The 27896-nt window shown below is 42.2% G+C and overlaps 1 protein-coding gene across 6 annotated transcripts; it reads right to left on the bottom strand.

Moving 5' to 3' along the window:
* Positions 1–27588, bottom strand: SPI1 (Spi-1 proto-oncogene). 6 transcript variants are annotated; one of them, XM_077928258.1, is made up of 5 exons: positions 27254–27588; positions 12143–12236; positions 6165–6382; positions 2914–3067; positions 1–815 (listed from the first exon to the last, which is right to left on the bottom strand). In XM_077928258.1, exons 1-5 carry the CDS (start codon positions 27296–27298, stop codon positions 499–501), a joined length of 828 nt encoding a protein of 275 aa, XP_077784384.1. In that variant the 5' UTR covers positions 27299–27588; the 3' UTR covers positions 1–498. The 6 variants fall into 6 exon arrangements, with proteins under 6 accessions (XP_077784384.1, XP_077784378.1, XP_077784386.1 ...); XM_077928252.1 differs by having other exon boundaries at positions 6165–6385; positions 27254–27587; XM_077928260.1 differs by having other exon boundaries at positions 6165–6358; positions 27254–27587.
* Positions 27589–27896: the final 308 nt, after the last annotated feature.

The following is a 27896-nucleotide window of genomic DNA, read 5'->3' as shown; positions in this document are numbered from 1 at the left end:
TACGCTTTTCTTAAACCTGATTTTATTAAATATTTACACGTTATTAATATTTGCACAGTAAGATATTCCCAAGATCTGCAAACTTCTCTCTAGCCATGGAGAACTATAGCAGAGCCTGTATTAATGCTAGTTTTAAGCTGTAAGCTAAGGCAGAGTCTTTGAAGGTGAAATGCGACTTGCCTGTGAAGGACAAAAAACTTCCGTCAGCTGCAAATTTTAATTACAGCACAATGAAATATTTTCTGAAAATAATATATCTATACATTCCCTTAAAAAAAGAAAATCCCTGCGGTGTCCAACCTGTTGCATTTGGGTTCTGTAGGAAATTCAAAGCTGAAGAAGGGAATTCGTACCAGAAACACTGTTGAAATTTCGCCTCAATGAGATAGAGATGAGGGCTTTGGAAGCATAGTAAAAGATGTGTTTGGTAACCTCTGCTGCTAAGTCCAACTCATGTGTCTTTATTATCTGGCTTTTCATTATTCCGGGGTCTCTCCTTCAAAGACTATAGTGCTTCCTATCCATACCACTCCTTCCCATCACCTCTCCGCTAAACTGATAGGTCAACTTCTTCTTGACCTTCTTGACCTCCCCAGTCTTGCCGTAGTTTCTCAGTGCCCGTGCCATCTTCTGGTAGGTCATTTTCTTGCGGTTGCCTTTCTGAATGCCCCAGCGGTGAGCCAGTGCTTCTTTGTGCTTGGAGGAGAACTGGAAAGTGCCCTTATCCTTATCCACCCACCAGATGCTATCTTTCATATCTCCACTTCGAAGCAGGTCAAGAAGAAACTGGTACAGTCGGATTTTCTTTTTGCTGCCTGTAGGAAGAAATAAAGTAAGCCGTGTTTGAAAAGGAGCCAAAACGTCACATCTTTTAAAGAAGATTCCTGGGATTTTTCTTCTTCTCATTCCCTCTTCTAGAAAAAAAGGCCACATATTTGTGGCTGCTGCTATCCCCCACCCCTAGCCCAGAACAACGCTAGATTCAGAGCACTGGAAGAGGCTGCAAAATGGTGGCCAAACTGCCATCCTAGTTGCTGCTGATTCCACTTGCAGCAATGCACAAACACAGAAACTTACAAAAAATGAATGGCACAATATTATTGCCACTGTTGAATGGGGAGCACCACCCTCAAGAAACAATTAGAGAAATTCTCTTCATGCTGAGGTAATTCAGTTAAATGATTCCCCCCAATTTTTCTCCTCACAAATGAGGTGGGGAATTTTGAGAGGCAAATTGCACACAGCTCTAGTGAGGACCTTAGAAACTGCTTTATACCAAATGAGACAATTTGTTGAAGTGTTGTCTAAAATGACTGTCTGCAGCTCCCCAGGGTTTCAGACAGGAGTCTAAGTCCTACGTAAGGATGCCAGGATTGAACCTGGAATTTTTGCATGTGCAGCAAGGGATGGCAAGGGAGTTGCTCAAGAAAACAGGAGGTTTTCAGTATAGATGAGTTGGAAGAGGGAAGTATGGCCATTGGCAGGCTAGAGAAGGAAATAAGGACAGAAAGGTAGAATGGGGCAAGGTGTTGATTAGGGATGGTAGGGGATTTTGCAATAATCAAACAGGGACACGAGCTCTGCAGCAGTTCACTCACTTACCAGGCAAGCAGGTTGTTTTTATTGATACCACACACACACACACACACACACACACACTGATGGAATGAACAATGCTGCTTCCTTAAAACCTTGCCATATTGAACAATGATTTCTTAAACTAACGTTACTCTCTTTATTGTCATTGTTTTGGTTGTGCAATTCAGATATGCTGAAGTTTATTTCCCATTGAACTCTATTTTATTGAGGTGACAATGGTAGCCATTAACATTCATTGTTGTATTTCTTACCCTGTCTCCCGACTTAAATAGTTCTGCATTGCATCATTGTGTGTGGGAATGTTTGGGCAGCGAGTTAAAGTAATAACATTGAATGGGAGTAGTTTTATAAACACATATGCATTCTTTTTAAAAAATAAATGATTATTCTCTGAGTTTCTCCGAGCGTCTCATACATTGCTGCACAAAAGCTATGTCAGTTTCACTATTGCAAAATGCTAAGGAAAAATCCACCCATCCAGCCTCTGCAACATTTCACTGGGCGGAGGGAGACGTTACCCCATCTGTGTACTTTGTATCCTTCCTTTCATCATCATCAATGAACATTCTGTACCAGACTCAAACGCATGCACTGGAGGAGGAAGAGGGGGGCAGGGGGAGTGCACCGCCCCTGGCAGCGAGGTCCTGGTGGGGCCCCGCCCGTGCTGGGCACCACACCCCTGCAGGTGGCACACCACACCCCCGGGATGCGCGCCAGCCATGCCCAGCCTGCTCTCTGCCCCCTGGTGCTGGAGCATGAAGCTCCGCTGCTGCACACATGGCATAATCCAAAATATAGGTCAGTTTAAAATGCTGCTTTCTTTGCATTTTGCAGCAATTGCCTTGCCATCTTTTCTTCTGCGTGAGGAAGGGAAGTCAATAGAGATTTGTTACTGTGTTACAATGCCCATTCCCATCAGGGATGTCTTGCTAGTCATCTCTGTCATTTACATGCAGGCAATGTTTTTAAATCTTTAGATTTGTTTCCCACCCCAAGTAAATAAGGCTTAAAGTAAAACTGCTGGGGGGGGGGGACAGGGGATGGCTGCTTGATAATGGGCAATCAATAGCAGTAGCAGTATTGTAAATAGTGAAAAATATAGGAATATAATGATATCCGTTATGTAAAAGGGGAACATGCTACTGTCAAGAGAATAACAAATAATATTATTTTTGCAAAACACCATGCCAAGCTGGGATACTCCAGATTTGATGAAATGTGAACCACAACAGACCAAGTTAGAGTAATGATAAAGCAACCAAAAGATGAACTGGTACACAACAGTGAGTTGCATCCCTAGCACTGACCACCTACCTGCTTCTCCACTTATAATCCCAGGGCCAGGTTCCCTAACATCAGTCTCCCCATCTGATACTTCCAGTGGTGGACTCTGTCTGTCTGGATCTTCGTCATCAGAACTGCGGTGGTGAGAGGGATACACACACACGGTACGAGGCACAAATGTAACCTGTCAGATGCAAAAAAAAAAAGTATTAGGGATAAAGGAGTGTGGTGGGAATGGAAACTACTCCAATTAAAGAAGGTGGATGTCGCAGCAAGAGTGACATGGGAAATTAAAGAACTCTCAGTCAATCACATTTAAGTTATTTCTTTTCATTAGCATGCTCAGGATCCATACAGACGAACACTTATTATTATTATTATTATTATTATTATTATTATTATTATTATACCCCACCCATCTGGCTGGGTTTCTCCAGCAACTCTGGGCAGCTTTCAACAAAATATTATAATACTAAAAGGGTCTTGTAGCACTGTGAGCATGCTTTGAGCTCTCTTCTTAGTGTAGATGTGGCCCTTTCTTACAAACAACTCATGAGAAGTTCAGAAATATGTCATTTTGATTGGCGTGCCAACTCACAGGTGCATTTACCTGCAAAAAAGGCACAGTAGTGTTCGCTGGGGGAAACAGAGAGAGAGAGAACTGTTTCATTTGCCCATAAAAGCAAATGCCTGGTCCTTGTCTTTGGTCATATGTACAAGAAATATGTCACAAGTGTGTTTGGAACAAAGAGGGACAGAAAGGGCACCTTGAAAGATAAGATAAGTAAAGGAACTTTGCCCATGACTTCAGTTGCCCAGTAGGTCAGGCATTGGACATCTGATGTTTTTCTGTTGATGTTATTCCGAAATGCCTCAGTAAAGAATGTGCAATTATGTTGCTTCAGGGGCACAGCAACAAGCGGTTAATGACTTGGCAAATTGTCTGGAGATGAGTAAGGTTGGAAGGGCTGGGATTGGGTAACTGTGTGTGCACATTTCCTGCCAAGTATTCAAGGGTAAAACTACTGACCTTATCCACTGAGTCACACTGAGCACCTTATAGTTAAACAAAACTGCAGCCTTAGAGATGGGTGTGTGTGTTTATGTAGTAGAGAGGCAAGGGAAGTTGAGTTTCATGCATTTTTGTAAGTTATTTAAACTAATATATGCTTCTATATGTCTGCAGATGAAGGGTGTAATAACAACAACAACAACAACAATAATAATAATAATAAATAATATCTCTCTGCCAAGAGGGAAGATGATGTTGCCTGTGAAATTTTGCCCCTCATGCAGCCAGCCTGTCTTTTCCCCTTCTAGTATCATTTACTGAGGTGATAGCAAGTGGAATATTAATTTTCAAGAGGTTTCAATTAAAGCTATTATGGGTTTCACATCTGGGCTGAGTAGCAGCAAGATAATGTAACTGTTTCACTGTGCCATGTGAGTAACATGTTTATTCTCCCTCACATAGAACTGCAGATCTGCTTTCCTATGAAAGCTCTTAGAGGCAATGAAAATGTATTCCTTCACCAGCAATGCCGAGTGGGAAGCAGTGCAGATAAAGTTAGCGTGATGCCCTAAGGCACAAGAGGATCCAGTGAGTGTGGAGTTAAGAAACTCTGTTTTAATTTGTAATATTTACACACAAACACACAGCCAGTTTCTGAGGGCCTACATGTTATTTTACTATATATTTTGTAAAATTTATATTCAACTTGATTGCAAAAAGGACAACAACCCTCAAAGTGGTTGAAACCTTGAAGTGGTTATGTTACGTTACGTTACGTCATGAGGAATTCTAGGTAGGTGGGTGCATGGCAGATTTCCTTCGAGACTGCATCGCGCAAGGAAAGGATGTTTAACTCTGTCCTGCCTAGCTGCTCTTCTTGTGTGTTCATATTATTTATTTATTTATAAGGTTTCTGCTCCACTTTTTCCTTTTTTAAATCCATTTCAATTTACGGTCCAAAAATATTAGTGCCTTTCCTCTCTTTGGTGAGCTGGTGTTCTCTGCCATGGAAAGGAAACTCCCATCTCTACAACAGAGTAGCCATAACAGTTTGATTACACCCAATAGTGGCCACTGAATCCAGCTGCTCTCTGAGTCACCGTGTAGGCAAAACCAGGGCTTTTTTCCTGGGGGGCACAGGGGTATGCATACCCCTCAACATTCTGTGAATCTAAGTTTGGCCTCATTGAGGGGCAGTATTTCAATATGAGTAGGAAAATGAGAGTACCCCTAAACATTTTTTTAAGGAAAAAAGCACTGGGCAAAACATTCTACAGTGGTACCTCTGGCTACGTACTTAATTCGTTCCGGAGGTCTGTTCTTAACCTGAAACTGTTCTTAACCTGAAGCACCACTTTAGGTAATGGGGCCTCCCGCTGCCGCCGTGCCGCTGGAGCACGATTTCTGTTCTCATCCTGAAGCAAAGTTCTTAACCCAAGGTATTATTTCTGGGTTAGCGGAGTCTGTAACCTGAAGTGTATGTAACCTGAAGCACCTGTAACCCGAGGTACCACTGTACTTCTCTTTGCTGGCCTACTAAGGCTGGGTAGGAGGGAAGGCATGGAAGGGGGGGGTAAGCTTAGCGGTGTGTGGGATTTGGATTGGATAAAAGAAATGTCATGCAACTCCTTCCATTCTGTCATTTCCCCATAAGGAGCCAATGGGTACTTCCCTTCTGGAGCTAATAGCACCTTCAGGGGGGTGATTATTGTTGGGACAACAGCAAGGAAGAAAGGGATTATTAAAACTTCTATGCCCTAAAGCAGGCATGGCCAAACTTGGCCCTCCAGCTGTTTTGGGACTACAACTCCCATCATCCCTAGCTAACAGGACCAGTGGTCAGGGATGATGGGAATTGTAGTCCCAAAACAGCTGGAGGGCCAAGTTTGGCTATGCCTGCCCTAGAGTCTGGGTCCTAATGTCCTCATGCCTACTGTTTCTAGTAAAAGAATAAGTATGCAACTTCAAGTGCTGCATTTAATTTGGCTCTTGAAGTGACAGCTTGTATTGTGTTGTTGTTAAAGTCAAGGGAAGGCTACAAACTACTGCAGGCAACACCTATCTCAACCCTCATTTGGTATCTCTGTTCATCTATGTCAGTATCATGGTTTGATTGCACAGCAACAGTTTCTACTGTGGATCAGATTTTCCATAACTTTTCCTGCCAGGGTCTCTTCTCCCTCATACTGAAACCTGGTGTTCAGAAAAGAAAAGAAAGAAAAGCGATAAGGCATTTCTACAGAGGTACATAACAAGGTGCTTCTTGTACCTGATGGTTGTGGTTGATCCCAAAGTGTGTGGCAGGGATCCCAGGATCTAGAACATGCATCTGTTCTATCTCCATATGCCGGTACAGCTGCTGCAACTGAGGTGGCTGGACACTTTGGAGCTCTGCAAAGTGGTTGTCCCCAAAGGTCTCAAACTCCGGGTGCAGGTGGTGGGGGTGATATTCCCAGCAGTGGTCTGATGGACATAAAAACAATTCACCTGCTAAACACAGAAGCAAATCATTCAGTTCTCTGTTTATGAACAGTACCAAGGAGCTAGCTACAACTCTTTCCAGTATCGTTCGACATAGATCTTGTTTCCAGACAAACACGTGGAATTTGAACTGGATCTTGTTATCTGGGGCAGGATTTAGGTTTCTGCAGATCTCAACAGGTTTGAAACACGAACTCAGAGCAATGAGTCATTTGTGCGTGTGCGACGTACTGTTGGCAGTGAACAACAGCACTGCAATCATCAGCAGGCAACTGTGAGCTGCTCACCACTTAAAATTCCCCACACTGCCCTGATAAAGTGCCACTCTGGAGCATTGTTGGACATTTAAAAGGCAGTGGGCTCACCATCACTCTCCACTGGATCAATCCTTGTTTGGTAGGCCCAAGGAAGTACAGGGAGCAGCACGACAGGCACTCAGTGCCTGGATCTCAGTTTTGATCCAGCAATTTGGAATGCACTGTCTTGTGTAGATGGATGACACTTATCTCTCTTTTTCATTCCACTCAGGTCGGGTGCTAAATCAGTTCTTGCCCATGGTAATGGATTGGGTGATGGCAAAACCCAAGTCAATGTATAGGTGCCATAACTGTGTGATCTGTCTGCTTGGTTGGGTAGTGTACAACATATTAGAGGGGGTTTCATGTTTAAGGTTTCATAGTATGGAGCTGCTTGGCCCCTAGAGACACAAGAAGGCTCAGAACACTTTTTATTGGCTTAGAGTGGTATGCCAATTACCACTCTAGACCAGGGGTTGTCAACCTGGTCCCTACCGCCCACTAGTGGGCCTTTCAGGATTCTAGGTGGGCAGTAGGGGGTTCTATGCCACAAGTTGAATCCTCCTTCCATTGAGCACTGGTGGGCAGTAAGGAAATTTTACCATCAAGAAAGATGCATCAGTGGGTGGTAGGTATAAAAAGGTTGACTACCCCTGATCTAGGCAGAGAGAGCCTGGCTTCAGTGAGCCATGACCTTGTAACCTTCTGGTTGGAGTTATTCACTTAGAATGCTTTTGAAAATGGTACAGAAACTTGAGTTGGTACACAATGTGGCTGCAAGCGTGCTAACACATCGGGCATTAGAAACATGTTATGCCAGTACTTTATTATATTTGCTGGGTCCTGGTTCATTTCCAAACCCAACTGAAAGTTCTGGTTCTTTCCCAGCCCTCCAGTCCCGAGATCCTTCCAACTGGAGATGTTAGGGACTGAATCTGGAACTCCCTGTGCATGCAAAAGTGTTTTGCTACTAAGCTAAGACACTTACACTCCTACACATTCTTTGCAATTCACAAATGTTCAGTGGTGGTGGTTGTCTTTTCCCTCGCTTCTAGCTCCAGGGGTGCCAACTTGAATAAAATATTGTGGGGGCCCAGGTAAGCCCTGCCCCACAAAATCGATCACACGATACACACACACTATTTGAATGGCAATGCCCATCAACTTTGTGGGGGGCCCAGCTCCCTCAAATATTTTATTGTGGGGGCTGAAGCCCCTACGGCCTCTAGAAGTTGGTTCCTATGTCCAGCTCTAAAGATGGTGTGGGGAAAGGGTGAAGTTTTTGTTTGTTTGTTCTCCAGTGAAATATCCGTACGAGTTGGGTGGCTTTTAAATGCCAGAGTCATTCTGAGAAATGTCATGTGAAATGAAAGAGGATGTGAGAGAATTGTTTGCTGTAGAGACATGGAAAGTGTTTGTCTAATATAGTGAAAGGTTAAAGGAAGGACAAGACCCACTTCCCCTATCTCTACCCATGGGGTAGAGTGGTGGTATATTTGCTCCCCACTTCAGCTGTGTACACACTGTAAGTTTGAAGCCCATTCTTCCCCTCAAAGAATTCTGGGCAGTGTAATTTACCCCTCAGAGAATTAAAAATCCCATCAACCCTTAACAAACTGCTGCACCCATAATTGATGTGTTCTGAATGTGCTTTAAAGGTACAGTGTGTCCGCAGCAACATAGAAAATCATTCATACGGGCGGACTTTTACATGTTTCTGTCTTTTAATAAATATTAGCAACTAGCTACCCATAAATCACCCATATTTCTTATATTTCACTCTTGATTTCATCAAACTTTAACACAGGATTTTTACAAAACAATCCGAAATCAAAATGTGACTGTTGTCAGGTATGATCGGCAAAATTCTTTGTGGCCTACCCCTCCCTCTTTCGAGGTGACTGCTACACACGGGGTGTTTCTGTAACCCACTTCCTTCCTTCTTTGGAACTTCAAACAAAAGTTGGTCAGATTTTCATATTGACAATAGTAACAAGATTTAACCCAAGAGGAGAGACTGAAGGATACAGAAAGTGGGAAGAGAAAGAACGACAACAAAAGAGAGAAATACAAATTAGCATGGACCTTTCTCTTTTCTCTTTCTTCAAAGAAGTCTAGTTCCTCTGCGTATATCATAGTTATTTGACAAGAGAACAGCTCAGGTGGCTTGTTTCTCCCATGTGTTAATTAACAGGGCAACTGTTATGGGCAAAGGAGATTGGAGTTGGGGTGTGTGGGTAAGCCCCTCAGAAGCTTTGCTAAGTGGCAGAACATAAATATCGCCTCTTAAGCAGGGCAAAATATTTTACACAAACAGTGTTTGAGGACATTTTACTACCCTAAGCCAAATTAAAAGCATCTCAGAACAGTAAAATGTCTCAAAACAAATCCACATGTGTGGTGGCAGAATACATTAAGTTTGTCTGAGAATTCCCATCAAATGTTTTTCTATACTTTCCATTGGCTGTGGTTGGGGTGGGGTGGGGAGCACTCCAGTGACAAAAATCAGTAGGTTTCTTGGGATTTGTTTTCCATGCACTTAAGAAGGTTCATATATTCATGTGCCTGTACACATCAGTCTTATGGGCTGACTGGATACAAAGGAGTGGTGGGAGGCACCAGCTGGGGAACCCCCAAGGGAACCCCCAGGGAAAGAAGGCTCAGATCTAGAGGACTGGTTGTGGGACAATGATAAGTGGTCAGAAGGAGAAGACTGGGAGGAGGAGGTGTCAGAAGCTGAAGGGGCAACAGGGTTTAGTGAGCAGGACGAGTCTGTGGCAGAGAGCAGTCCAGGCTCAGAGGCAGAAGTGGATGAGGGCCAAGAGGCAGCATAGAGTCTCCCCCTCCTGCCTCAACAAGCTCCTCTTCCCCTTGGTGTCCTAGAACACGCAGAGAAATGAAAAGAGATTGGTTGTACACAGTCACAATTTATGACTGCTTGGGGAAGATGCTGGAAAGGAGGGGACTTAGGCAGCTGTGGGAAGATTGGAACCTTCAGTCCTCACAACTGCCCCATTGGAGCAATACATACTGGGAAGAGTTGCTGTGATCACTAGGCCTGTGCTGTTTTGGCTTCTTTGAATAAAAAGTTAACTTCACTGACACCGGGTGTTTTATTGCTAACCTACGCTTGACTCCTTACAATCAGGATAACAGTGTGCAGATAAACCCATTTTAGTCTGACAGCTAAAGATGAACCAATTAAGGCAGCGACGGGGAACTTGCGTCCCTCCAGATGCTGTTGGACTCCAGTGCCCATCAACCCTAGCCAGTACGACCAACAGGGTCAAAGATGATGGGAGTTGTAGTCCAGGAACACCTAAATTAAGAGATTGCTCTTTTTTGTAGACACATGCATTATTCCTTAGCAGGAATGGGGAAACAGCCCATGATTTAGAGCTCCATTCCCTATTCTCTTCTATAAGGGCAGGACCTGTATTATTTCACGAGGCCAAGAAATTGTAGACACCACCACCACCATCTGAGTATTAGATACAACAACAATCTACATATTAGATGGTTGGCTATAGCTATTTTTGCCAGTTTAGAAATGTGTGCTTCGTCTCTGTTCGCTTTTAAGTGGGTTTGAAATGCCTTTTTTATTTCAAATCAGTTGAAATGATGATGTGGGATCTGATATGTCTTTTATCTGTTTTAAAACAATGTAAGGCTTTTTGGCTGATTAGAACGTGTTATATGCTGTTGTTTTAAGTTAAATATTTTTAGAAATCAGTTTTAGATGTTTCTATTAATTGCAAGCCACCTTGAGAAAACTCTCTTTTGAAAGGCAATATATTGATTCTTCAGTAAATAAAATTGTGTTGTGTCTTTATAATTTCGTGAAGGCTCTGTAAAGGGAACTAGCAATGGCAAATGTTTGGGCACCACTTTAGGCCTTTTCACTCTCTTATCCTCTATGTGATTGTGTCCTCCATTGGAGTGGAGAAACATACAAGGGAACAAGATGGTGGGGTCAACTCTAGTTGATTGAGTTCTGTTCTCCCTCTCAATAAAGTTACAGTTTTGTGGAGGGGAATGCCAAATAGGGCTAAATGATCAAAAGAATTTTTTTCTTCCTAAGAAATAGCATTCATTAGCTTCTTGGAAACAGGAAAGCCACTCAGGAGAATAGTCACAAGAAGCTGGCCTAATCACTTCAAATATTGCTTAATGCAGCCATTTTAGTCATAGTGGAGATGGCGGGGGGAACTTCCCTTCCTTTCTAACAGACATAGGCTGCAGTCACACTGATCCATTTGTAGCACACACAAAAAATGTAGTTTTTCTCAATCCGGTAAAATTCCTGTTCGTCCTCAACATGCTGCTTTCAATCTAGATTGAGTCTAGATCTGCCATCTACAAGGATGGTTATGGTTTCTAGATACACCTGTGAAAATTCTCCTCTTGATTAGATTATCCACATCTTTTCCTCCCTAAACATGCCCCAGGTGAATAAAGAAGGAAGTGGTGATTGTGATCTTGGTATACACCCACCAACAATGCCATTGGACAGGTGTGGATACGCCCCCTATTGTGGTTTTCAAATGGATACACTGCTGAGTAATACAGAATCAGTTTTAATAATTTCTCAGTATGTGCTTTTCAAGGGCAAAAATATATACAATAGATCAGGCATGGCCAAACTTGGCCCTCCAGATGCTTTGGGACTACAACTCCCATCATCCCTAACTAACAGGACCAGTGGTCAGGGATGATGGGAATTGTAGTCCCAAAACATCTGGAGGGCCAAGTTTGGCCATGCCTGCAATAGATCTAGACTGCGTGGACTTGGATTCCATGGATTCTAGAATAAAATTTTGTGTGTATGCAGCTTTAGTCTGACTCCAGAATGTTGTTCTAACAATTTCAGAGGTGCCTTTACAGCAGGCACCCCCAAACTCGGTCCTCCAGATGTTTTCGGACTACAATTCTCATCCTCCCTGAACACTGGTCCTGTTAGCTAGGGCTGATGGGAGTTGTAGTCCCAAAACATCTGGAGGGCCAAGTTTGGCCATGCCTGCTTTACAGCAAACAATCCCTTGTCACCAATATATTGTGTTGTGGGAGCTGCAATGAAAATAAGCATCTAACTTATGGTCTATGACTGGAGCAGGAAACGTTTGACTCCCTAGACATTGCTGATCTATAACTGAGATCATTCCTAGTCATTGAACATGCTAACTGGGGTTGATGAGAGTTGTAGTTTTGAAACATCTGGAGGACTAAAGATTCCCAGCACCTGGTCTATGAGATGATGGTGCAACAGTTAACTACTTCCTGAAAGTTACTTGTGTTCTTTAATGTAATCCAAGTGGTCTGGAGTTGCTTTAACTCAGTGGCAGTGCTGGCATTAAGCATATGAAACATCATTACTGAAAAATGTGCTTAATAGACAAGACACATCATTCCTCCTCCAAATGTCCCCAAACCCATCACTCTATTCTTCCCAGAGGCCTTACAGCTCACTTACCGCCATGACTATCTGCATCACTGTTCAGATACTGGTAACTGTCATGGGATTGCCTGTAGATGTCTGACTCATAGGATATCAGATCTTCAGAGGGCTGCAAGAGGGAGAAATTGTTAGACATGAGCATTCAAAGACCAACATTATGTCCTCTGCCAATCGAAAAGGATAGGATTGGGGAAGAGCAAAACACTGCAGATATGTATGTCGGCTGGAACAATACATATCAGCATGAATGGTGGAGAAAGTATTGAAGCAGTGATTGGAAAGCATTAAAACATTATCTCTCCGATGTGGTTAGACCTTAGAATAGTTGAGAGCCTTAGCTGGGGCTTATCAGCAATTTTTAGGGATCCAGTACAAGAGTGGTATTAGTAGGGAGAAATACAGTAGGGGGCAGAATATGTATCATCACCACAATCAGAAGGGTATAACGGTACAAACTATAACAACATTAGGGAGATTACAGAATCCAAGCTAAAATTAAAAAGCAGTTTGGTATTACAGATGCAGGGGGTTAATAAGTACCGGTAAATCAGACCATGGAAGTATATTGGGGGATTGTCCTAGCCCAGTTTTGACAGAGCACTTGTAGATCTCCTTATTCTTATGCCAACAGAACATTCTTGGAAACATAGGATTCGAACTGGCTTTCAACTTTTGGGGAAACATTTTTGAGATGGCAGAGAATCAAAAAGAATGGATGAATGAAACCATTTCATTTTCTGCAATTGAAAAATTGATTCTTCAGTCAGTGCACTGCATTTCTTTGAGTATTTTGAAATTTGGTCCTGGTGCTTCTGTAGACAGCTAATTGTCACAGTATGTGTTTTCTGGGACTTTCTGCCCAGTAAGACACAATTCCCAAACAGTGTTTGGTTTTTTAATATGATTTATGTTTGTAACTACCACAAAATTTTAGCTCTTCTGCAATTCTCTTTTCAATGCTCCAATTCTCTTTCCATTTTAAATATTGCAATATCTTGTCCATGCAAAATTGGCATGGACTTAGTTCAGAATTCAACAAAGATTTTGAAATAACCCAACAGTATTACTGTTCAGATGCTTAGCAATGGAAAACCTTTCTTTATTGAGCAATTTTATTAGAGCTGCTAAATTAGTCTAAACTAAAAGTTAGAAGCTGAATGCAGAAATGTAGCATTTTTCAATAGTTATAGAAAGGCTTGGAATATTGTGAATATTATGAAACTGATTTCTATATTTACCTGCTACAAGTTTTTTTTAAGGACATTTTTTACTGATCTGGAAACACTGTAGCTTTCAAATTATGAAAACAAGAATAGCCCACAAATGCCCACATTGGGTATACAGCAAAAATCTTCAATTTATGGCTTTAGCCCTAACCAGAAACAATAATAGATAAATAGATTTGGTATTACGTATGCAATGAGTAACAGTGTATACTGCGTCTGTATAGCAGTTTGGTTACACCCATGTTAAAGCTCTTTAATGTTGCTGAGGCATTGCTTTTACGAAATTGAGAGTGAAATTAAAACGGAGGCCCCGCAATACACTTTGGAGTTTTATTATCCAGCAGTGACTTTCTCCATGCCCCCACGCCCTCTGTTATGTTTGCTCACTTCTAAATTCCATTCAGCCAAAGATCATTGCCTGTCATGCTCACATTAGATGCCTCCTCTTATGAAGCAGAGACAGAATATCCCCCGAGAGCAATAGCATCTCAAGAGGCACACCGAGGTCCCCACAGTAATGAGAAGTGCTCAGTTGCAGAGAAGGACTCCTTGTGAGTAAAAGGCTCCTCAAGAGTAGGGCTCTCCTCATAAGGAGGGCTTTCTGCAGAAACCTTGGGCTTTAGCTGGGCTCTGGGTTGGGCCCTGTCTTAAAAGCCTTGATACAAGTCTTGGGATTCAGCTACACTGGCAAAGAAAAAGTGCTTTATATGCGTTGTTTATGCATTCTAACACTGTGGCACCAGATGGTACTATGGAGTTCTGTTTTTGCTAACCTGATTTCTCATACAAAGTTTGCAATGTGTTTAACTGAAACGCTTCTTTGATGTGTCTAGATCCAGCGTTTGAGTAACCTGGAAGATTGTATTCCCATCAACCCTGTGCCTTCCTCTTGGACACTTAGCTTGGCCTACTGTTTATGGGCCCTTGATTGAACTACTACCTCTGTGTGGCCAGACTGAGATGGCTCTTCACTTTGCTTGCACTGCTTGCTGGACTGCCTGCACACCTTGCTGTGGATCCTCACCAGTCTGGGTCTAGCCTGAAACAAGACAGTTTCCTGCAGGTCCTGCCTGTTTTATAGTTTCCTATTGATTGATGGTTGGTATTGATTATGGTTGGGTGGGATTAATGAAGAATAGGGTCTCATTTGCTCTTGAATGACCTCTGTTACTTGAAGCAAAATCATCTCTCTTCTTATGTAGAGGGGAGGTCTTTATAACTGCTTTCCTTGTCAAGTTTTTGTGGTTTTTTTACAGTGTAGTTCTGTTTTATGTGAGGAAAAACAAAAAGAGAATACTGAGAAGAAAGCAGTTTTCAAAGCCTCCCCTCTGGGAATGTGTTCTGGAGTAATTACAGGAAGCTATCTGTAAGAAATCCTCTGCAAGAGAAGCAATTGCAAGGTTAGACCTGCAAACAGGAAATATTAAATGAAAGGCACAGAAGCCCTGAGATGTATATTTCCCTGCCCACACTGGACAGGCTGGTGCTGCAATTGTATTGTGCGGAAAAATAATTGCCACACTTCAGAGAAAACACAGAAAACGTTGGATGGTGCTGATTGTATAGGGAAGTTTGATGTTTTAATTTGTTGGAAGCTGTCTAGAGTGGCTGGGGCAACCCAGTTAGATGGGCAGCATAAAAATAAATAAATGGTGATGATGACAATATCTAGATTTCTCCATAGAAGGCAAGTGAACAAAGGCTGAAAAAAGGATGTGTGTGTCGGAGCAATAGACACTCCAAATAAGTTATTAAAAAGCAAAAATTTAAAAAGGAGATACAGTAACATAAAAGGCTAACAAAATGATAGGATATTGCAAATGCACACAAAGGGGAACCACAAAATACCACAAAATATATCAATGTACTTCCCAGACGCTAACAGGATCCAGTCATCGTGGAACAGCAATTTTGAAGGACTGTTGGATATTTGCAGAGGGGCAAAAAAGTTTTATAAAAGAGAGTGGGGGAACATACTTTTTTCCCTACCCCTGTTCTGAAACCTCTCCTGCCTTGGTATGGGACTGTTTTGGGACTGTTTTGGGTTTGGGACTCAGGTTTGTGACTGTTAGTGTCAGCCCTGAATCTGAGTTTTTGATTTATTTCTATGTAGTGTGGAAGGGGAAGTCCTAGAGGGTGGGAAAAGTGCTCTTTCCTCTTTCTTCCCTCTTGAAACTCCCTGTATCATGTAGGAAGGGGAATTTAATCTCATGATGTGCATCCCCCAACCCAATTGTCAATCAATAAGAAACTATAAGCATTTAGAGGCTCAGGGAGGCAGAGGGGGCCCGCCTTGATCATTTTACCACCCTTAGAAGCTGGGGGGAGGGGGTAGCAGTCCAGGAGGGGGCATTCTCTGTCATCGCCTCTAAGGTGTAGAATTTGCTCCCCACAGAAGTGTGTCTGGCATCCTCATTATGTAGTTTTCATCTGAAGAAACACATTTTCACCCTGGCCTTAGACCAGGCATGTCCAAAGTCCGTTTTGGGGGCCTAAAAAAAGCTCAGCAACTTTGGTCGGCCCTCACGCATGTGCACTTCATCAAATCTTGGCCCTCTTTGAAAAAAGTTTGGGCACCCCTGCCTTAGACCATCTGACAAAGTTTTTTTAAAACAACAACAACAGCAACCTGATAATCATGGTGAGAAGGACAGAGTATGGAGCGGCAACCCAGCTCCTTCACCTAGCATGACTCACAGGGAAGAAGACACAGGCAGAACAAAAAGGCTGGAATGGATCTGCATCTTCTGCTGTCCCTGGAAGTGGCACAGGCGGCAGCTGCAGATTCTTTACATCCTTTTTGTTCTGCCTTTGTCTATGCCTGTCTGATGGCCCTGTCTCCATCTGAGCTTGGCTTGCCACTGTTTGTGGGTGAGGGGCTGCTTTTACAGCATGAAACAGGGGGGAGGAGCCATCCCACCCTCATCCCTCCAGATATGCCCTGCCTCTGGTCTCCTGTTTTGGCTTCTTGACCCTGTTTATTGTGGTTGCTCTGTTAGCTTTTTGCCTCTTTACCTCTTTCTTGTCCTTGTTTGTTTGCATTGTTGTCTACCCCACCCTGACCATCCTTCATTCATGATTTTGTACATTGAGCAAGAATTGGCTTTGTCAGTTAGTTACCATGATGTGATAGAGGAATTTAAATCCACAACACCTAGCCAATGATGTCTCATGCTCTAGAACATCTATGCCAACACAACCTCACAAGGGGCCGCTCACGACTTTCTGGAAAGCAAGGCCTCCATGAAGCTGTCCCAGAATAAGTGTGGCCTGACTCATTGCCGTGGACATGCCTTAGATCTGGTGTTTACCTCTGTGGACGCGGGTGATCTGACACTAAGTTCCAGCATAACAAAGAAGTGCCATGGTCAGATCGCTTCCTGGTACAACTAGACTTTTCCATGACCTTTCCCCTCTGCAGGGAGGTGGGGCTGATCCACATGGTCCGCCCCCACACAAGAAAAGGGACAACTAGAGGTGTTCCAAGTTGCTTGACTGCAGTCCCTTTCACCCCAGCCAGCATGCTCAAGCACTGGCATTGACATGGCTTTTCTAGACTTTGTCTACAAGATGCTTGTAAGAACCTGTTCAATATAGAAAGATCAGCTGGGCTTCCTAAGTATGCAGCAGTTGTGAAGAAGCCATTCTGCACATGGAGTAAGCAGCTCATGCCTTGAAACTATAAGCTTTCAACTGACCTGTGTCTGGTATTTTTCAGAAGAGCCCTCTGGGGTATCACAAAAGTGGATCTCATTAGCACTCTCTGTGTAATTTCAGTGTGATATACCAGTCTAAGACTTTAAAATGATACCATATGGTCTTAGAACCAAAACAGAAACTTAATTTACAGCCTTCCAGTCCAAAGTAACTATGTAATTCTAGGAGAAAGGAGTTATTTAAAGGCCCTGAGCATTTTTCTGCAGTTTTGAAGTGGGATTTTTATTCACAGCTCCGTGGCTCAATCAGACTGCAGTGACAGGCACTAAAGTGGGCATGTACAAATCATGACCAAACAAGAGGAATAGAGGCCATCAGTCCATGCACAGCACCCAACAAGGAGCTCAAGAAACCACCTGTGCATGCTGTCTGACTAAGACTGTGTAAGCAGGAAGGTTGCTTAACACCTGGTGGACCACAGTACATTGCAGTATTTGGCTTGGTGAGTCACATGTTTTTGCAGGTGTGGATCAGCAGCACGCACTCCTTTTGTGCAAGAAGAGGCGCCTTCAGCCTAAGAATGTGACAGTAAACCCCTGCAAATAAATGCTAAGAACGTGCTACTCACCACTGAAGTTAGATAGCAGATGCAATGGCAATCAAATCGGTACAACTGGAGAGGTTGGGTGATAAAAAGTCCGCCCTGAAAACCCTCCTGCAAGTCCCCACTTAGGTTTTTTCCATTCAACATTTGTGTTTATAATGCCAAGAAAAGAAAAGCCTATGTGCGTTTCAAAGAACTGTAAGTCAGAAAGGGATCTGAAAGTTGCCTGCTGTTTCCTCTCTCTGGTCTTGTGGCCAGTCTTTGTGGACTATGGACTCATCCAGATGGAGGCTTCTCACGCCTTCACTAGGAGCTCAGGAAATGCGCTGGGGAAAAGTCTGTTTTCTCATTGGGCAACCTTGTAACAAGCTGAGGAAACAAACCCCGAAGGCAGCACAAGGCCTTGCTGACAGGACCATATCTGTGCCAGCTGGTGGACAGGCAGGAACCAGCAGGAGTTCACACACCCTGAACATCTAGACTCCTGGAAAATGATACCTCTGAAACCATTGGTGGGTGGGCAGCCTTTGGGTGCCACTTTTATGCATATTACACCATATTTGAAACTTCCTGTATCTTATGGAGGGTTTGGCTCCAGTTACCAGGCTGGAGAAGAGTTGGCAACACTCCACAAGACACAAGAGGGGCACAGTGGAGTGCAACCTGGGCTCTGTGGCATTCTCACAATATATAGGAAGCTGGCCTATACCAAATCGGGCCATTGGTTCTTCTCCTCTTAACTGGAGGCAGCTATCCCAGTCTTCAGGCAACAGTCTTTCCCAGAACTTCCTGGAGTTGGCAGGGGTGGAACCCGGGATTTCCTGCATACAAATCACGATCAGAGACACTCAGCTATGGCTCTTCTCCCCAAAGTGCCACAACATTTCCTATGCTTACACATAGGGATAGAATATAGTCCCGTCACAACTTCCAAGAGGCATGTTTGACTACTGTTAGAAAACAGGATTCTTGACTAAATAGACCTTTGGTCTGATTCAGCAGGGTACTTGCATACAGAGACGCATGTGAGCTTCCATCCTAATGCAAGTGCAGTTTTGGAAGATCAGTTTTCATCTGAATAACAAGAGGGCAGGAAAAAATTAAACACTCCCTCCACATATGCTGCAGTCTCAAACATTTATCTGCCGGGCTCCTGCCAGTGGCTATTTGCATTTTAAAAAATATGCATATTAAATACAAATATGTATTTATGGTGTATTTGGTCCTTGCAGATCAACAGCCATCTCCTACCATAAACTAAATCTCAGTTCTTATTCAGATCACAAGAAAGTATATATCTAGAAGGCATCCTATTGTGATAATAGTTTTTTAAAGTCCATGTGATTTTACTTTCTCTAATGCAAAAAAAGAAAGAAAGTAATGCTTGATGTGGTTTTTTGCTCTGAACTGTTGCACCAACTGTGCTTCCTGCATTCTAACCACCCCCACCCCCCACCCCCGATTCTTTGCTTATATTTCTAGTCTTGGTGGGGTCTGCTTGTATTTCCCCCATAAAGTACATTACAGTGACGAACAGTAAAGTAAATCATATGACCCTATTGTCATTAAGAAGCAGAGTTAAAGTGAAACGCTTAACCATCTTGTAGGTTTCTTTCTTTCATTGTAAGCCTTATTAACAGCACGAGCAGCCATTCTGGCAAGGAAACAAATTGGAATGCAAGTGACTCTGTAAAAAGTTCATACTGGAACCCCATGACAGTGCAAGCTGGGAGGTTATTCAGTGAGAACATCCTAGCTGTTGCTGAAGGAGCCTTTTAAGTTCATACACCAGATTACAGAGCTACAAGAATACAAGACTGTAGACACAGTCGCCATGATGGATGGCTTTAAAAGATTGTCGGACACATTTATGGAGGAAAAGGCTCTCAATGGCTGCTAATCACGATGAGTACTTTCTGCAGCGGCATGTGAGGGAGACAGTAAACTTCTGGTTGACTATTGCAAGAATTGAATGCTGGACTAGATAGGCCTTTGGTCTGATCCAGAAGGTCTCTTCCTAGGCTCCTATTTTCTTATGTACAAATGGAGTTATTATTTTGATGTCAATCCTGTTTTCAGGAGCTCCGAGCCCCTCCCCACAGAATTAGCTCTACTGCATGCTTCATAAATCTCCTAGATTCACACCAGTGCATAAATCATTATAGTACAGATTCAGTTTATTTTTGGCATTAGTTGTTCTACCACTATTCTAAGTTGGTAATCCTTAAACTATCAGGCAGGAATCCCATATTATGTTGTGCACGGGCGAAACTAGGCTTTATTTTCCCTGGGCCAAATACCCAATTTGGTACACATACCCATGCAGATTTGCTTACACAGGCTGTGAGCCTCAATGGTGATCCTCTGGAGACTTCATCCGGGGCAAAAAAAACCCAGCTAGTTCCCCGCCCCCAATAGCTATGACAATGACTTGTGACTGTATGTTTTTAAAAAGCATTTGTCTGCAGGTCAGTTCTTATGCATTGAGAGAAATTGTAATATAGAATATTTTTTTAGGGCACAATCTGAACGTTAGTCAAGACCATAACTATGGGAGACAGTGAGTGGCAACAATATATGACTTATGCAACATCTGATACAGCTGGGGAGAAAATTGATTCTGTTCACATCTAAAGGTGAACCTACCATTTAAAATAACAATAATATGCAAACCGAAACACAACTACCATTCAAAATTCACACGTCTTCAGATTTTGTAATGAGGTTCTCCAGGAAACAAATCTGAACTAATAAGTGTATATACCAGGATAAAGTAGGGACGCGGGTGGCGGTGTGGGTTAAACCACAGAGCCTAGGACTTGCCGATCAGAAGGTCGGCGGTTCAAATCCCCGCGACGGGGTGAGCTCCCGTTGTTCGGTCCCTGCTCCTGCCAACTTAGCAGTTCAAAAGCATGTCAAAGTGCAAATAGATAAATAGGTACTGCTCTGGCGGGAAGGTAAACAGCATTTCCGTGCGCTGCTCTGGTTTGCCAGAAGTGGCTTAGTCATGTTGGCCACATGACCCCGAAGCTGTACGCCGGCTCCCTTAGCCAATAAAGCAAGATGAGCACCGCAACCCCAGAGTCGGTCACGACTGGACCTAATGGTCAGGGGTCCCTTTACCTTTACCTTACCAGGATAAAGTGTGCACAAAATGCATATATTAGTGAAAGAAGAATACAAAATGCATTATATTAGGGGAAATTGCTTGCACAAATTTGTATATTAGTCAAAACTGCATACAAAAATAGGTTTATTGGGAGAAATTTGCACTAAGATTTGCTGATGAATTTTCATGAAGAATTTAAAATTACACATTGTTGCAGAAATGTTGAGAAACTTGGAGAGCTGAACTTGAGAAATTTGTCCATCTCCAGATACAGCCAATTCCAATTCCTCCATAAATGCACCACAGTTTAATCTTGCTATTTTAAATTATGATATGAATTTTCTCTGGCAGATGATTCAGAAATACCCAACATGACTCCCCGTGATGCACAGCTGAGGCTGGTTTAACGGACAGACCTAACCTCATTTCCTTGGAAAGAATTACAAAATAACTGTATGGTTTTTAGAAAGGATTAGAAGATCATATTAAATGTTCCTTCTCAGAGCATATCAACCTCCCTGACTTCTGGATATTATTTATTTATTATGCACATCTCTCATTATTCGTCCTGGATTCTTTCTTCCCTGCTAATCTTACATTTTGAGCCTGTGATATTGACTGCATGAGCAGCACTTCCAAACATCTTCTCAGGGAAAAGTAGGATTCAGTGATGAAGCGCGTAGTCAAAAACCTTAATTAGATTTCATTTGCATGATAGGTACAAAATCATCTTCCCAAGAAGTTGCCAAAGGGCAATGTGCAACCAACCATTAACCTCTGCAATAAAAACAATACATAAAATAAAAATAAAGGAAAATAAAAAATAAACTGAAGCAAAATTAAAAAATATATAAGTAACATTTAAATAGCAGCAGAACAAGGGGAGCAACTTTTGCTTGGTTTTTTTTAAAAGCCCCAGTGAACAAATAAGTTATTAACTAAACAGTGAAAGGCAAATGAGAAGGCAGATGAGGAGAAGCCTGGGGAGCTTTGCTGGCAATACTGTTTTTTAACACTGAGCCACTACTCTGGTTTGTGACCCAGCCACAGTCTGGCCAAGGTGCCTGACAGGGGAAAGCCAAATGTCACATACAGTGGTGTTAAAATATAGTACTACATAAACTTAAATAATTAGGAGGATGTACCAGCGCAGTGGGTGGCGCTGTGGTCTGAACCACTGAGCCTAGGGCTTGCCGATCAAAAGGTCGGCGGTTCGGATCCCTGCGATGGGGTGAGCTCCCGTTGCTCGGTCCCTGCTCCTGCCAACCTAGCAGTTTGAAAGCACATCAAAGTGCAAGTAGATAAATAGGTACCACTCCAGTGGGAAGGTAAACTGTGTTTCCGTGCACTGCTCTGGTTTCGCCAGAAGCGGCTTAGTCATGCTGGCCACATGACCCGGAAAATCTGTCTGCGGACAAACGTCCGCTCCCTCAGCCAGTAAAGCAAGATGAGTGCCGCAACCCCAGAGTCGTTCACAACTGGACTTAGCTGTCAGGGGTCCTTTACCTTTACCAGCCCATCATCTCCAAGGTAGGGCTGGGCAAGACTCCTTCCTGAAGTCCTGGAGGTGCTACCAATCAGTGTAGCCACTAGTGAGCTAGGTGGACCAGTGGACTAACTCAGTACAAGGCGGCTTCCTATGTTCCTATTGACTAGTCACTGCTATTTAATGGTACCTCAAAATGTGCGACTTGTGGCCAGTCACCTTACTTACTTAGCCTGGCCCTAATCATTGACAGGTGGGGTGGCAAAGGACCCTCGTAAGGTCTAATGACAAATAGATGGGCTGTCCTGGGGAAATGAAGATATTCATGTCCTAATAAAAGTGGGAGCGTGGGGAATATCCCTGGAAAAGGCAGGAACCCACCCCAGAAGACTTCTGTCAACTAAATTATCTGCACAACTTCAACAAGGGTATGTGTCAGCCATGTCAGCCACCTGGCAGTGGAATACGCAGAACCACTCTTGCCCTCATATACCATGGGGTTGCTTTACACTAGGGCTGTAGGATTAACCTAGCATTTCTATGGCAGAAAGCTTGGAGCTTGTAATTTTATTGGGGCTGCAACAATTTGGAAAGGCAGGGTTTGCACCTATGTGTTACTGGCGACTAGGGTGGCCAGGTGAAAAAGAGGACAGAAGTCCTGCACTTTTAATAGTTGTGTAAAAGATGGGATTTCAGCAGGTATAGCTTGTCATTCAATTGTTAAAGGTGCAAGAGTCAAATCCCTCCCCTCCCCCACAAAGAAGCTTCAGCGCTTTATCCTGTCCTTTTTTGTAGTACTTTATCTACGTCAAAAAAGATACACTAGGGATTGTGGAAAACAATTTATGGGCCTTCCCTTGCCCTCCCTCTCTTATGCATTCCTTTTTTAAAGACTGAAACAGTTATAAAAAGAAAAAGAAAAAGATTTTTGTTCCCTCAACTAGCACCAAAACAGGAGTTTCATTGTAAAATCAGAAACAAGCTCTATAGCTTGCTTTTTCAGATGCTTTGTTTTATTTGTTGGTTACATTTGTTTCCCAACTTTTAGCCAAAATGGCACTACATGGAAATTGGTTGTCCATGTCCCATTTCCAGTGACAAATCTGTGAACAGGTTTCAACAAATATTTAGGGTTCTAAAAATGTATCTGCCCAGGAGGAGTTATGCAAACAGACAATTCTCTCATAACATTTCTACACGTATGTGCACATAGAGCCACTTAAACACCCCTATGACAACAACAACAACAACAAAAAATACATTTAAAGAAGTGCACAGAAACATGCTTAATCTTTAGAGGGAGCTAAAAAATTGTAATGGCACATCATGAAACCTGTCTTGGCAGCCATACAGCTCTTTCAGTCCAAGTGTATGCATTTTTACTCAGAAGTAAGTTACAGTGACTTCAGTGGAACTTACTTTCCAGCAGGGTTAAACCTACCAAAGATCAAAATTGGGCAGCTACCTTCTGGATATCATGAAAGGATGGCAATTTTTAAGATTTCAGACACGTTCATGTTTATTGCCAGGGAAAGGTGCTTGTGGAATTCTCTGCCTCAGATGAAAAATAAAGTGGCCACCCATAGCATGGAAAAAGTCGGTCAAGAAGCTTTTTCTCCCTTTCTCACAGCACTAGAAGTCATAGACACCCAATGATGCTGAATGTAGGATGATTCATGACAGATAAAAGAAAGCTCTTCTTCACCTAGCATGCAATTACTATGGAACTTGCTCTCCCAGAAGGCAGTAGTGGCCACCATTTTGGATGGCTTAAAAAAAAGGATTATAAAAATTCATGCAGTACAGTGGTACCTCGGGTTACAAACACGTCGGGTTACAGACACCGCTGACCCGGAAGTAGTACCTCAGATTAAGAACTTTACCTCAGGATGAGAACAGAAATCACGCGGCGGCAGCGGGAGGCGCCATTAGCTAAAATGGTACCTCAGGTTAAGAACAGTTTCAGGTTAAGAATGGACCTCCAGAACGAACTAAGTTCATACCAGAGGTACCACTGTATAAGGGGATCAATGCCTATGCTTTACCTCCACTGTCAGAGGCATTATGCCTCTGAAGACCAGTTGCTGGGAATCGCAGGTGAGCCGAGTGCTGTTTCCACTGTGAGAACATGATGCTGGACTGGATGGGCCATTGGCCTGATCCAGCAGGTTTGTTTTATGTTCTTAACTTTCTGTATTATTAACTTCTTTGACTTGGGGGAGAGTGTAATTTGCTGTCCTGCCTCTAGTGGTGATATGCTTTGAGCTGGCCCTGCTTTCTGGTAAGTGTCCATAGGGCTGCAACTTTAGTAACACTTAACTGGAAAGAGTTATATCATATACCCCCATGACTGCTTCTGGTTACATCCTGTTAAGCAGGATATTGCCTTATCCGACGTGGACACAAACACACACACAAGAATTTGCAACCCCAACCTAGGGTAAATACATGCAAGGCTACAAGATGTTGGGGATTTTGAATTATAGATAACTTCTTATCAGAATATAACTCCAATCATCTTTAAATCAGGAAAATCCCAATATGCAATTGTCATTCCATGGGAAACTGTCACAATTGGCAGTCGTGACTACAGTGGTACCTCGGGTTACATATGCTTCAGGTTACACACTCCGCTAACCCAGAATAGTGCTTCAGGTTAAGAACTTTGCTTCAGGTTGAGAACAGAAATCGGGCTCCGGCGGTGCGGCGGCAGCTGGAGGCCCCATTAGCTAAATTGGTGCTTCAGGTTAAGAATAGTTTCAGGTTAAGTACAGACCTCCAGAACGAATTAACTACTTAACCTGAGGTACCACTGTATCCACAATTTGGCATTTTTAAACTGAGTAAGCATTATTTAATTTTTCAGCATTCTGTAACTTTTTCTTTTTAGCAAGGAATGGCTTGAACTTATAAATTTGATAAATAATAATTTTTAAATCAAACACTTCCAAAGGAGGGGTCCAGGATGGGACATTTGCCCATGAGATCTCTACGTTGACTAGAATGTACATTTTATTTTCAAAAGTCATGCTACGTATTTTGTGTACCATTCACATGCTGCATTACAAAGCAGTTACTGCAACCTGATAACACTGTATAGAATAGAACCTACTCCCAAATAAGTGTACATACAATTGCAGTCCAAGCATCCTTTGTGAAAATACTCAAAGGCCACTTCCAAACTACCACTATTTTGTGGGTATGATTAAATTAGATGCTGCACAAATATGGTGCATGTAGTGCTTTTTTAAGAACCCAAACCAAAAACAAACATGAACTTTTGTGATGAGAAAAGTGATAGGGAAGTGCACCGGACACAGTGGGATAATTGCCGTGCACAAGCAAGTCTTAATGAATGCTCCATGAACAGTAAATTTAAATAAAATAAGTTTACAAACAACTACAGTGGTGCGGTATAACTTCAATGCAAAATTTGTCCAAACAAATCAGGGTGAATGCTCGATAAAAAAAGTTGCCTGGAAGAGACTGAAGATTGAAGACCAAGTAGGCAAGTAAACCAGCAACACAGAGTATTAGGTATATGTTTTGTTGGCTCTCGGTATTCATGGAGTATTCCCATCCTGGCAAATAGTGCAATGAGATATATTAACTTGTAGAATATTCTGCAATAAAAGTAATTTACAGTGCTAACCTACACATGGTTATTCAGAAGTTAAGCCCACATATTTTAGTGAGGCTTCCTTCTAAGTGTGCAAAAATTGTAGCCTGAGATAATGCAAAGTAGTTCATATTGACTTTTTAAGGGGTGGTTTTGCAAATGCATTTACCTATATGCCAAATGATTTAGTATTCTACATAGTCTAACTACTTTACAGTGGTGATGGAGATGTTGATGAAGATACATCCAAAATTATTTAGTATTCTGCTTACTTTCACTGCATCCTAAAGTGCAACTGAAAACAAGCCTGCCCTACTCAACCACACAGCCATATGTCAGGTGATAAGAAAAAATCAAATTTGCTTATCTTGTTTTTCCTAATATGTACTCCTACACAGTTAAGCAAGATTCATTGGCACCTTTGAAATTAAATATGCATTTGTTTAAATTCTACAAACCTCAATATTTTTACAAGGAAGTCCCACTTGATCAAGAAAGACGTATTTCTGAGAAAACATGTTTAGCAATGGGTCGTATTTCAATGGACTTCTGGCCTGCCAGTTTTCCAAGCACGGATGAAATCTACTCCAAATATATAAGACAGCATTTGTGTGCTTAGAAAACTATAAATGCCAACCAAATTAATTATTAATTTGATACTAATTAACATAAAAATAAAAACGACCAAGAATATTGGAACAAGCATATAGTAAAATATTAATAAATGCTTCAGTCTGCAGGAGGGGAAAGAGAGAGAATGGTTTTTATCCCCTGAACATTCCATCTGATCGACCTAAGCAGGAAAGTCTTGCCCCTTTGTCTCATTTAAGATGGAGGAGTTGGGAAAACCAGATGAGCTCAAGAGATTTTGCTTCTGTTTAATGTAACAGCTAAGAGTTGTAAACAAAGATATGAAATTCCTCTCAAATATCCGGATACTGACAAGAAAATACAGTCCCTAAAAAGAGAGGACAACCCTAAAATGCTTAGAACATAACTCTCTTTCCTTTGTATTTTGTTTTCTCCCTTGTCGCCTAAAACCATATAGTATGAACACCAAAACCTATATTTAGCTATAGATTACAATATACCTACAGTATCACACAAAACCCAACAGTCAACCACAAAGCCAAGTTTCCCCCCCTAGATGCCTGCTGGCTTATTATACCCATAAAATAATACTGTATGGGGTCATATCAGTGAAAGGCAGAAGAGATAAAAGAAGCAGAGGGGAAATGCTAACTTCCCATCCATTCATTAAATAACAAATCACTAATTTTATAGCCCACGAGCCAGCAGAAAACTTTCTAGTATTATAAATAACAAAAGAACGGCATTTTTTCAACAACAAATCATACATATTTTGTTTTGCAGTCTGTTGGCAAAGCCAAAGACACAAAACTGGGATTAATGCCATATACTCACAGGGGAAATGAGGGAAAATCCTTCCATCTTGCAAGTTTGCAACATTCAGTCAACTTCTTTGCGAACTAATTTTCTAATTTCAGTTATCCAGCTTTGTAAAAAGACATCAAACAAATAAAAATAAATAAAAATTAAAACATCAATCCTGTTTTTAAAATTAAAACAGAACTCCTTGAAGGCCCTTTGCAGTGATTGACCTCAGGACAGGAAGGACCCTAATTAGTTTTCATACTTTCCCTCAAAAGGTCTGGAGGTGAGTTCTTCCCTTCGACGTATCTGAAGTTCCTGATTTCACTACATATCTGTAGGATGGAGATAGCCCTTGAGCTGTTGTAGCCCAGTGTGACATCAGAACAAAACCCAGCCTTTCAACCAGTTTGCATAAATTACATTTAAGGAGTTGTGGTGTTGTTAACAGGAAGTCTGTCGCCAGCCTGATCGGGTACTTGCTTCATAACCAACAGCAAACATTATTGCCCAGTCCAGGCAAGAACTAGCAACTTGGTACAGATAGATAACATTTCTAGATGAAACCATGATGAGTTTATGTTGTGATATTTGCACTTCTCTCCAGAATAACCAAGTTAGGCAGGCTGTCATTTGTGACAACTGTCTATAGGACGAATTCAGGAACATGAACCCG

The sequence above is a fragment of the Podarcis muralis genome, chromosome 1 (assembly GCF_964188315.1).
Source record: "Podarcis muralis chromosome 1, rPodMur119.hap1.1, whole genome shotgun sequence".
Taxonomy (NCBI): domain Eukaryota; kingdom Metazoa; phylum Chordata; class Lepidosauria; order Squamata; family Lacertidae; genus Podarcis; species Podarcis muralis.
Note: the sequence above shows the minus strand (reverse complement) of the source record. Positions and strands in the feature narration are given on the sequence as shown.